We start from the raw sequence: 12,513 nt of genomic DNA on the forward strand, positions 1-12,513 counted from the left end.
AAATTCATATTCTACAGATTTTAATGTATCAAAATGATGAAAAATAAAATTTACCAAAAACATTTTTTGGGGAGTTTTTAACGTTCACTACCTGCTTAAGATAGCGTGGTATTCAATAAACAAAATGTGTTTATTTGGCATATATAAAACTTTGTGGGTCAGTATCACAAGTAAACTCCAGATGTTACGACAATCTGTTAGTCCTGGGTAAACTTGTTTTGTACCCAAGGCTAAAAATGTAATACAACTGATTAATAAATGACAGCAAAAAAAAATAATAACATCAAATTACCACTTGTTGAAGACAACATCATCATGCTACTTTGCTCTGATTCTTCTTCTTCTTCCTCTTCATCACCTTCCTCTGAACATTCTCCTAAATCCATCTCCTCATCGCCACCAATTCCTGGTGATGGAGATGGGGCTGGTTTATTTTCATCCATTTTAATTTAGACAATAATTAATCTGGAATTTACAAAAAAATTGTTTGACTTAGAAATCTATAAAGTATGAAATTACAAATTGACATTAACTGAGGTATATATTACTTAAGAACTAAACAAAATCAGGGAAGCAATATTTTATAATGATCCCTACTCGAAAGCAATATAACATATACCTAAAGACAGGCACCATGTTAAGAGGTAGAAATAATTTTGTATCCTAATTTCCAGGATTATATACACAAAACAAATGACAGATTAACTATGTAGCAAATGGACATGTTTATAAATGGACTGACATTTTAATGAAAGGACTGAAAGGAATTTTCTAAAACGTTCATTTAAGTTAAATTGACCCCATTCTAATCTATCTGGAAAATTATCCAACTTAAAACCAGAACTATTATACCGGCACATATTCTAATTTTTTTATTAGAAAAAAACATACACTACAAAATGTAAACGAAAATAAAATCAAGTAAAGAAGACCAAAAATGCACCATCAAAACAAATGAAGCAAACGTACACTATATAACATATAAGCACAATTAGTTTATACATTTAGCAGACTGCATGACACACTTTACGATTTGAAGTAGAATTAATCTAAGCACAAATCTCTGAAGACAAATGACAAAATACACTCATATCATAGTTATTTAATAAGACAAGTTATTGGGCTTCAGTGAAATAATGTTTGTTATACAGACATTTTTAGGTTAAGGATTCAGTGTTAATGCTCCAGGAAATAAGGCAAAACTGAAATTATTTGATATGAAAAAATTCACTTGTTTACTTAAAAGTTCATGTATAATCTTTAATGCAAAGGACTATACCAGATCAAAATGACAAAAAATGTATTATTAGCATCAATAGGAAACCTTATAACAGTATCACTATTACATTAATGAAAATACTATTATCCAAAAGAAAGGAACAATACTAAAAAATCAAATCCAATCTAGCTGGCAGAATCTTCAACTTTCATTCAGATGGCTCTGGGTTGAATCTGATCAGGCTCAGCGTTTTTCATACTTTACAAATATTTATAAAAATTATATTCTCAAGTAAAAATCTTGAACTTATCAGATGAATTTTTAAAAAATATCCAATATTGCTAATCATAGATTGCTTTACACAATTTATTTCAATGATAGTAGGATGATGACAGATTAACAAGATGTTAGTTGTATAAATAACACTAATTTTTCTTAATTACATTTTTTCAAATATACAATAAATATTCCACTATATTAAAAAAAAAATTTCTAACAAAAAAAATTCAAAAACTGTAACTAATGCACCAAATTATATTTGATAAAAGAAAATTAAAATATTTCTGAAATCAATCAGGATGGAATATCAGAGAACGTAACTAAAATATTATTACAGTAACCATTTTACTACAATAATTTTGAACTCCAGGTCAAAATAATGATTGTTTAAATCAGATGAAGATTTTTATACATAAAATAACACAATCCTCACATTTAATAACAGACTTCATATTAAATTGAAAATTAATCTGAAATTTTTTAATTACCATATTAATTTTACTTAATATATCTTTTCAACTCCTCGAGATACTATCAATAATGAAACCCTTTATACATTTTATCAAAAATTGAATGTTAAAACTTCAACCTGAACTTGAGAAAGAAAAAACTTAAATCTATACTATTTCTCATCATTCAAAACAATACTTGTTCATAATATGATCACCATATTAAATTACTTTCAGTTTATGTAATGATTATAAAGTTATTAAATGAATGGGCTAACTTCTTGCTTCTGAAAACTAAAACTTTATATGTAGTTTTCTATGAAATTAAATTCATTTATTAATCTGACAAAATATGGAAATACTAAAAATAAAACTACATTATTTTAGTTACTTTTTTCTTAAATTTTTTTTAAATAAGTTACATTACAGTAGATGCACACAAATTTAGCATGCATTATCCTTCGTGATGCGATGCACTCACCATTAGGTAGGTGGTTATGGAAAATTTAACGAATGACTAATAAAAAATTTTTTAAAACTAAGAAACCAACCAGTGAATTCATACTAATAAAATACCTTAACCTTTCAAACACACATTTACTGAAACATACTATGGGATCATTATATACAATAAAAAAACAAAGAAACTAAATAGGTTCTATGTAAAATGGTTTACTACATTCCCTTGCAATCTGATATATTGACAGATTATAAGTTAAATAAAAAATATATAAAATATAGTTGTAATATATATAATAAAGGAAGACTATTAAAAAGCATTTTTAGTTAAATTAGTATTTAACTAATATTATTTAATGTAATCATTGTAAATAAAACCATAAAAAATATAACTATAAGATGTATATGATATAAACATCTTACGCATAATAAATGTAATCATTAAATACTTATGTAATGGATATATTACATACATCTTATCGTTATATTTCATATGGTTTTATATAATGATTACATTAAATAACTTAATCGTTGCAAATACCTGAAAATTAAAATTTAAAAATATATTTTGAAAAAATAAACAAAAAATAGTTTCTTGTTTTTTGGACATATGCTGATTTTGTTATAATAATTTTTGCAGCAAATAAACATATGAAACAGGGAAGGAAGTCAGTAGACTAAAAGAAACAAATACCCTACATGTCTTACCAGGTGAAAATTAAGTGAACATTTCATCAACAAATTATTTTATTACAAATAAGTATATTGCTAAATCAAAATTAGTCATAATAGTTAAAAATACAAAATGTATAGATATAAACTTAATGCTTCCAGCAAAAACTTTGTAGTTATATATATATATATAACTATTATATATATATAATATATATATAACTACAAAGTATATATATATAACTATCAAATATATATACATATATATTTGATATGTTATCAAAAATATATTTTTTAATATTTTAGCTTCAGTTTCTAATAATCACCGATTAAGTTAAGGTTAGTGAATTATTATAATAATTCCATGCCCTCCAACTAAAATTATTAATTAAAATTTCTGGCTAAAATTTGTATAAATTCAGCTGACTGGGTTAAATTTCTACAATAGTGAGAATAGAGCATACAGAAACAATGATTAAAGTTCAACTGTCAGAATCAGAAGAGGTTGATTTGAGAAAAAGTATGAGAAAATCTTTTCAGTTTATAAATTAAATATACAATATTGTCTAGATTAAATAGGTTGTAAAAAAGGAAAACAATCCTACCAGCTGATTTTGAAGTTCATTTTTGCTAAGCATATCAATAAATTAATAAGTATACTTTTTTAGTATGTACACTATACATAACCACAAACATATACTCCATACAGTTATCACGCGATTCATCACGAATAATCAAATAATCACTCTATTTGTTGTTGTATTGCTAGTTGCCGAAGTAATTAATTACAAAATAATAACTTGATTATAAAACATGACAAAACTGAAACGAAATTAAAACACGCCTAACGATTTTTCACACTATTTTGTTTCGCATCTTACAACCATCGTTAAACAACCACATCAATAACAACTAATTTTTACAACAAACCACTAGGTTAATATAAAATTAGAAAATCGTATAACAAATCATATTAAAGTAATAGAATTACAAACACAAAAACTAAGAAATTATTGTTTATAAGTTTATAAGTAAAACTGACTTCACATTAGTAAGAATCAGTATCAAGAGGTTTTCACCGTATTGTACGGCACTATTTGAAATTTGAACTCCCCATAATTTTTGGTATACAATGTCAAAGTGTACGTTAGCACCGCAGAAAGACATTGAGCTTATAATATTAAGCCGTTTTAAAATTAAAAATATTCTTTTTATGAATAAATAAAAAAGCAATAAGCAAAATGCGAATATATATGAAAACTACTGTGTCAAGTCTTGTTAACGTTTCACATTATACAGATTTTAACCGCCATGCAGTAAATACATCATTTGTAATAAAATGAAGGTTCGTGGAAATTTTTAAAATAACACAACTCCAATTTGCACACTATCTAAGAAAACAAAGAAAATAAATAGTCGTTAAGCCATAATCAATCGAGTAGATTTAAGTGCAGAAATGGCTGACTTTTTTTAGACGCCCCGTATGATATACAACTCAAAAATTATAGTAAACTTACTTACTTCCTCAAAACTATTTCACTATACAGTTAAGACTAAAATATTTACAGGATACACACCACCAAAACATCACGACTTTATTTTGTTATAAAATTTCATTGATTAAAATACAAAACTACGAGAAACACAGAACTAACCCCGACGCCACTAATGAGAGTTGTCCTGATGTCAGCGATACCAACTTACAACAAACATAAAGTGTTTCATATCAAAAGTGAGATAATGAATTAAAAAAGAAAACAAAATAACGAAAAGTAAAAAGTGTACACTCTTAGCGAACATCGTAAAAGCTGAATCTTCGCAGTGAAGCAAAATCGCTTTTAAATTCAAAAATATATTTCAACTTGTCTCTAAAACTGAATCGGGCGTATTGTGAAAATAATGTTTAATTCTAGAAGATAAAAAACATCGAATATATGTTACTTTTTGAAGAATAAAGTATAAATCAATTTCGTACAGATTAACCAGACAGAGATTAATAAGTTATCAGTTTAGTTCAAACTATGTTTTTTTTTGCTTTTGTTTTTTTTATTAAAACTATTTTGTCCCAACAAGTAGACTTTAACGCACAAAATCATCTTTCATATTCATATTAGTCTTTCAACTCATCATTTACGTGAGTGCACCGTGTTTAATTGTGAAAAGTAAAGAAAAACGTTTTTTTTCACTTCTTAGATATATAATCATCTGAACAATTAACTTATTCATTAAACTCTTTAACAGTAACTTTTAAATGCGATCTGATTAGTGTATCTTAGCTCTTGACCGCTTCCACGCGTTTTGACAGCATAACGATATCACTAATTACAATTTCATCACAACGTTAAGAAAAATATGTATCTCCCTTAAAAAAATGTTTTTGATCTCATTGATAAATCCATGTTATGCTTTTATTGTGCGATAGATTCCTATACATGCTTCCTATATGGTTTTTATTACATAACATAATAATATCGTAATCAGAAATAAAACCCATATTTTTCTATAAACAAAGATAATTTCAGAGGAGAGCCTTCATTTTTAATATTCAAGACTTTTCTTACTTAACAGGAAGACCTGAAAGCCAGTCAGACACCTTTTATCTGAAGAGCTCAGTAACTGAGAATAAATTTTTTTTAAACATTTCTTAGGAGGTGTTTATGAACTATGTGAATCCCCAGCTGCAAAATATAAACTTCCAAATAAAAATATCTTATTAGTAACAATCATTACAGAAATTTACAATTCAACCATATGACAAAGGATTATTAGAGAGATTTAATTTTGAGAAGATATGAATAGATGAGATGGAGATGTAAAGGGATGTAAATATGGATGGATGTAAATACCCCTTTATATATGTTCACATGTTTTTCCTTCTGGAAAACATTAGTAACAAATCATAAAGTCCTTTTCTGCTTCCTGGCTGTAAAGAAATGGAATTTATAATTATCTCATCATTCAGTTAAACTTCTAGTATCTAAGTAGACCAAAAAAATTTCCATCCTGTTAGTAGTGCAATAACAAAAAACGTTACTATTTTGGAATTATTACTGGGATAGATCAGGATTTAGATGCTCTTTTGCCCATGTGTTTTGAAAAATAAAATTATCTCCTTTTTACCAATAATATTTTGAAAAGGAGGTTTTTTCAAAATTACTGAAAATGACTATTTTTATGGATATATTTAAATGATCACATGTAATGAAATTGTGTATAAATAGAAAATGTAAAGAAATCCTCTAGCTAGAAATTTATTAATAATTATTATGCAAGTTAAAGTACTTAGTGTTTTATAAAAACAGGCTGTATTGTTTAGAAATAAGCTAAAGCGTACACTCATTTTAACAATTATGGACTTTGTGACGATATATGAAATTACATCTACAAGGTTAAACAGCTGATTCATGCAACCAAATTGAATGATAATGAGATTTTTAATTCTTACTGTAGTCATACATTTATTGCCAATGAAAAGCAATTTTCATCAGATTATCTAATTAAAGTAATCAGTTTTTCAGTCATTCTTAGCTTCTAAAAGTTAACCCTCGCAAAATAGAATTTGTTATAGTTTATGCGGTTTAAATTTTTCAATAAAATTTAGGTGGCATGAGCACTCCTGTATCCAATTTTGGCAATTTCATGTGAAACTGAATAACTTAAGAAATGGATCAGTTTGAAAAGATAATGATAGTTTTTACTGATCACCAAAAATGAATATATATATATGAATATTTCAAGTAAAATCATATTTTTATTGCTCTTTTTATTTATTATATTTTTCATTGCATGAAAAATATTCCACTAGTTTCATGCAATGAAACTAGTGGATATACTAGTTTCTAAACTAGTGAATCTTATACTTCTGAATAGGCGCAGGTTATCTTAGCAAGTATGAATTGAAAATTTTTTAAGTAATAGAAAGCATGGTTTTGAAACTGAATATACCAGATTAAATCTAAGGTAGTTATTGTTACAGTTAGCTTATTGTTATAATCTTACTGTTACAGACTAGATCAGGAGCAGTAATTCAGAAAACTCAAAAAAAAAATAAGTTTAGGAATAATGTAATATCTTGTTTTCTATAAGCAGGAAGAAGTAATTCAATGCTACATATAATTATGCAATTTAGACTAAGCAACCATATATCACATCTATCAATGGCTCTGAGACTGTAAGTAGAAAGACCAGTTCTATCTTTGCCACGCAATACATAATTTTTAATTTAAAAAAACCAGTTTATAAATTTTATATTAACTGAAAAAACAATAAATATCAGTAAATCAGTTAAGATTTCTTTTAAGTGGCAATAGCAAAATATTGATCAGTTTTTGCTGGGTTGACAATGTAAGGCTTTCTAGGAGTCTTTTACAAAATCTCTTTCCCACTCATCTATCCTTCTACTTCTGAACCCAAAATACCACTCTCTATTTATATCATTTATCAATCTATCTATTTAAATATTTATCATTCCAAAATATCGTTTTAAATATCTAAAATATCAATCCAACATTTAAAATAATATTGAAAAAAAAAGTTGCTACAAGGAAAATAAATTAATTAGCTGTAAAACTTGTAGTTACAGGCAACAAAATCTGGTGATATTGAGCAGCGATTCATTTAATAAAGTAAATTAATATTAGTAAGAGTTGATAGAACTGTAACACCAATATAGATTTTTAGAATTTGAAAATACTGGGGTCTCTATTGTGTTTATTCCCTATATATTTTATCTTTTTGCAGTATTTAGAAGCTGATAAAACTATCTTACTTATTATATTTGTGTGAATATCAAAACTGATATGAAAATGAACCATTTCATTAATTAAGGTATAGCAGGTGGCGTATAGCTGTACATATTGTGTGTGAGAGATATAGACCAGTAGGATGGGTTGAAAAGTTAGATAGTCATTCCTTTATAAAAACATCTAGTACAGCTATACTTACATACATAGGCATGTCATAGGTATAGACATACTTACATAGTATGCAGTACATTGTCAGAGTTGTCAAGTTAGTTAATAGCACAGTAAGCCATCTGTCAGCCTATGTGCACAGAAATACACCGCCTGCTACACATGAATCCTTTTATATTTTATTTGGTATACTCCAGTGGTCTAATTCCTCAGTACATTACTACTTTTTCATTTATTGAAAAAAATATTTTAACAAAGTGTTTAACCTTTAAAAATATAATTTTTTAAAATATTGTATTCAAGTATTTTCTCAGAAAGTACAGCCATCCTATAAGCGGTAGCTGAATAAATATCAGTCATCGCTGCAGTATTACAAAAATCAATAATTATAATTTTACCTACAAAAAATATTTCTAATATTTTTGTATTGCCTGCTTTTGACAGTAAAGACTTTTTTTACATATCTGATTTCTTATAAGCAAGATTTTTATATTTTTTCTTTCCGCTGCCTGATTTCTGCTTCTTTTATTTATTTATTTTTAAATAACAAGTGATATTTACATATATATATATATATATAATTTTTTTACTTTTAATCAATTTGTATTTCATTTTAAGCTTTTATTTTCAGCTAATATTTTCTAAAATGTTTTATAAAATTTTTATTTTTATGATAAATGGACTATAAAAATTATTATAATCACCTATAAATAGAGTATATAATTAATATTAGAGTATTGTTACTCTATTGATTGTTTACAATCCTTAGCTGCAAATAATGAAAAAAAACTGATGTATACACCACATCACTTCTTTGTACGCCTATTAAATTACACATACATATTTTTTGGTGCACTTTATTTAAACATCATTTGATTGTTGTGAAGTTTGAAATGATGATGAAAAGAAAAGCCGCTATTGAATATAGAATATGAAAAGTGTACAATGATGAAACCGATACAATGTAGAGTGGTTTTTTCTGCACCGGTTAGGTGCAGAAAAAACAGTTAGGTTTTCGCCGGTTAACATTCCGTTAATATGGTGTAATTCATCAACGGTGGAAGCCCATTTTTTACAACACTACCGTATCATCATCATCAAAAAATAAGTCTGCTGACACTGTTAGCAACATCACAGAATCGTTAACTTAAGAAAAAGCAATGGTTAACGTCGCTAATACGAGTTTCTCATTACCTAACGTAACGTTAAATGATAATATTGAAGAAAACCGTAGTGAATGTTATATCATTACTGTGTTACTATGCTAACATAACGTTACATGTACATAATGATGATGATGATGATGTTACTACGTTAACGTTAACATAACGTTACATTTACATAATGATGATGACTAATGTCACTATGTTAACATAATTTTACATGTACATAGTGATGATGATGATGACTGATGTTAGTACGTTAACGTTAACATAACGTTAATGTACATAATGATGAAGATGACTATGATGGATTTGTAGAAGAAAACATGGAGGAGTATACCCCCACCACGTCTACGGTGTTATAATAAAGGGGACTAAGAAAGTTATCTTTGACCTCGCATTTGCAGTTGAGCAACGGCCATGGAAGGAGTTATCGAATATCACGGCTTCCTCGGCAACCGAGGAGAGTTTATAGTTAAAGAACTCGCTGTTGTCAGTGACAGCGGATGCTAAATGATCATAAATTTTCGTTCACCGTACCCGCGCGCTGAATTGAAATCGAAATACAGGCGGATGTCGCTTGGTTAGAAAGAAACTATCACAAAATAGATTAGGAGTACGGTGACTTTGTATACAGCGATGAGGTTATAAAGAAACTTTGTTCACAGTTCTCTACAACATACACAAAGGTGTTGGAGAAAACTGAATTTTTGCGTCGATATAACGATGTTCGGATGATACAAGAGGATGCACCAAAGCCGAATTCGAATTACATCGTAACCTGTCCGTACCATAAATTACATACAAGCGGAAAATGCGCGTTGCAAACCGGATGTTTCTACATGGAGTGGTTGAAATTGTGTAAAACGCCGTTGGATCTGGTCAGAGAAGCGGATCGTTTGAAAATACAAACGTAAACAACAAAGAAGAATTGGCCAAGAACGGTTTTTACTATTCCTTCAACGATTTGTGCATAAGATGTTGTTGGAGATTTGTGCAACGAACCGATTAACTCGGACAATTTAACGCAATGCAGGAATTGCATCAAAGAAAATATCCCGCTGTCATTAGTCTATCGTACCTCAAATAGGGCTGTCGCTGTAGAGCTCAGTCTTTTGACGAAACCACATCTTTGGTTGGAGGTCTCAATTATAGTTGTAGCCTTCCATCTTGGCTTAATGCCGAGAATATTATTTATGCTTGCTTTGTGGATCACATAAAATCATTCGTAAGAACAAAAGGTAAAAACAAAAAATAGAAAATAGAAAAAAACTATATAAAAACCGGTTGGAGTGTTTTATAGTATACCTATAGGGGAGAGATTTCACTCATGTAGAAAAAATCTCAACGCGCCGCGGTTGCTACCTCCAGGGTGGTGTGGAAATGCAACTGGTAAGTAGGTAGCGTTTCAAGATGGATGGTGATATAGCCGCATCGGTGTGGTTAGTTCGTTATTTCTCCTATCGTCGTGTAAGGACATTGCGACAGCTGATTAAAATTGTAAACGTGGCGTTCCCGCACGCTTTCAGTAAGACTATTGATTTAGATCGTTTCAATACGGTTAGAGTGGTGTTTACGTATAACTCGACCTATGATGAAATTCACAGTCTACTTTTTATTCACACACACACACACACACACACACACAAAACAAAAACACTTTAAATCCCCATACAGCATATGTGTACGGGCTATTGTTTTATTTAAATTGTTAGTTTTTACAACTGCTATATGTAGTGGTTCCAAGGTCCGTTATTTGATCTGGTAATAGATTTATCTACTATCAGGTTATGTGACAAATGGTGAGGAGAGTGTTTAGTAAATTAGTTTTTTTTGTTTCGGGGAAGACAATCGTAAAAATAGGTCATTTCCGATTACTTACGCTATTAAACTGCTGAGAGAATGAGTGGTCGTTTCTTAGAATTACACGATAAATACTGTGTATTATGAGTGCTAGTGTCGCAGCCGCCAGCTCAACATTAGGCCATGTTCATCAGTCACGCGCCACACCTCGCACTGTCAACAAATCCGCGCTGCTACGTCAACGCACACACGCGACCACACACGCAGCCGCCGCCTCCTGGTGCACGAGCGACGTCCAGGTTCTGAAGTAGCGAGTGACGCCTCTCGGTGCAACGGCCACGACGACCAGGATCTTCCTCGAGGTGTGTCTAAATTTTTATTCACAGGGAGAGAGAGAGAGAGAGATAATATATTTCATTTTTCACAACTTATATGCAACACTTTTCACTGAATACAGAAAAAACAAATACATTCCCACGGGAAAGGGGGGAAAGAAAAATTCCCATGGGGAAAATTCAAGATGGCGGCTGCGAAACTAGTGCTCCTAAAGGTTACCAGGAGAACAAGTGACTCAGTACCAGCTCTCTCTCTCTCTCTCTCTCTCTCTCTCTCTCTCTCTTGTGTGTGTGTGTGTGTATGTGTGTGTTTGTACTTTTTTTTCACTTCAAATATTATTTATTCATTTAATTAATTCAAACCGACCACTACACAACAGCTGTTCAACAGTGCTACCAAGCTTTGAAATATTACTTCAATAATTTAATAAAAGATATATAACCAGGTTTGCAACACTGACACAAAATAAATAAAGTTGGCAACTCTACGGGCTACGAGCGTTATTCCAAGATGGCGGACGCAGCCATCTTGGATTTTGACGCCGTATTCTCACTTCCAAACTACTTATGTTTATAAAATGTATAAAAATCCAATTACAGTTCTTCATTAAATAGAACTAACAGATGTTAAATTAAACATCTTACTGAATGAATTACCAAAACCATTGCAACTTAATAAAGAACATTAAAATGTCCTTATTAAATTTAAATGTATCATACAATTCTGTAGGAATTTTTAATAAAAATTAGATGACAAATTTCACCGGGAAACAAAAAAAAATTTTTCTCAGGAAGAAAAATATGTAAATCTGATAGCATTTTTTCCTGAATTCAAATATGGTATCGGTTTTCCCCATCACGTAAGGTTTCCGAGAGACAGGCATTTATAATTTCAAACATTTTAATACTTTCTGCATTCTTAACTACACAATATTCAAACATTTAACTCACCTAGAAAGCAAGAAATTACGATTTTCTGCTATATTTTGTCTGTGGAGCATCCCTCTTGATGGTCCAACAATAATTGGCCAGCATATTAGGATTCCATTTGCCTTGATACTTCTTCTCTATAGCTAAAATCTCCTAATTAAAGTATTCCCCATGCTCATCGCGCCAAGAATTTCCTGGAAATAATCTAGGTTGAGAGCAGGAAGTGTACTTTTAAGGACATATTACAACCCAAATTTTTATAAGGTATTATGAGATCGTTGACAATATCAC

At 29.7% G+C, this 12,513-nt stretch overlaps 1 protein-coding gene across 1 annotated transcript in view; it reads right to left on the reverse strand.

Annotated features, from left to right (window-relative positions):
• The window catches only part of LOC142330615 (uncharacterized), a 279,378-nt gene extending 274,642 nt beyond the window's left edge, over positions 1-4,736 (reverse strand). Inside the window, exons 1-2 of the mRNA XM_075376020.1 lie at positions 4,600-4,736; positions 293-465 (exon numbers count right to left, since the gene is read on the reverse strand). Of these exons, the coding sequence (XP_075232135.1) occupies positions 293-443 (151 nt within the window). The 5' untranslated portion in view covers positions 444-465; positions 4,600-4,736. The remainder of the gene's footprint in view (positions 1-292; positions 466-4,599) is intronic.
• Between the last annotated feature and the right edge of the window lie 7,777 nt (positions 4,737-12,513).

Source organism: Lycorma delicatula, chromosome 9, assembly GCF_047948215.1.
Source record: "Lycorma delicatula isolate Av1 chromosome 9, ASM4794821v1, whole genome shotgun sequence".
NCBI lineage: Eukaryota > Metazoa > Arthropoda > Insecta > Hemiptera > Fulgoridae > Lycorma > Lycorma delicatula.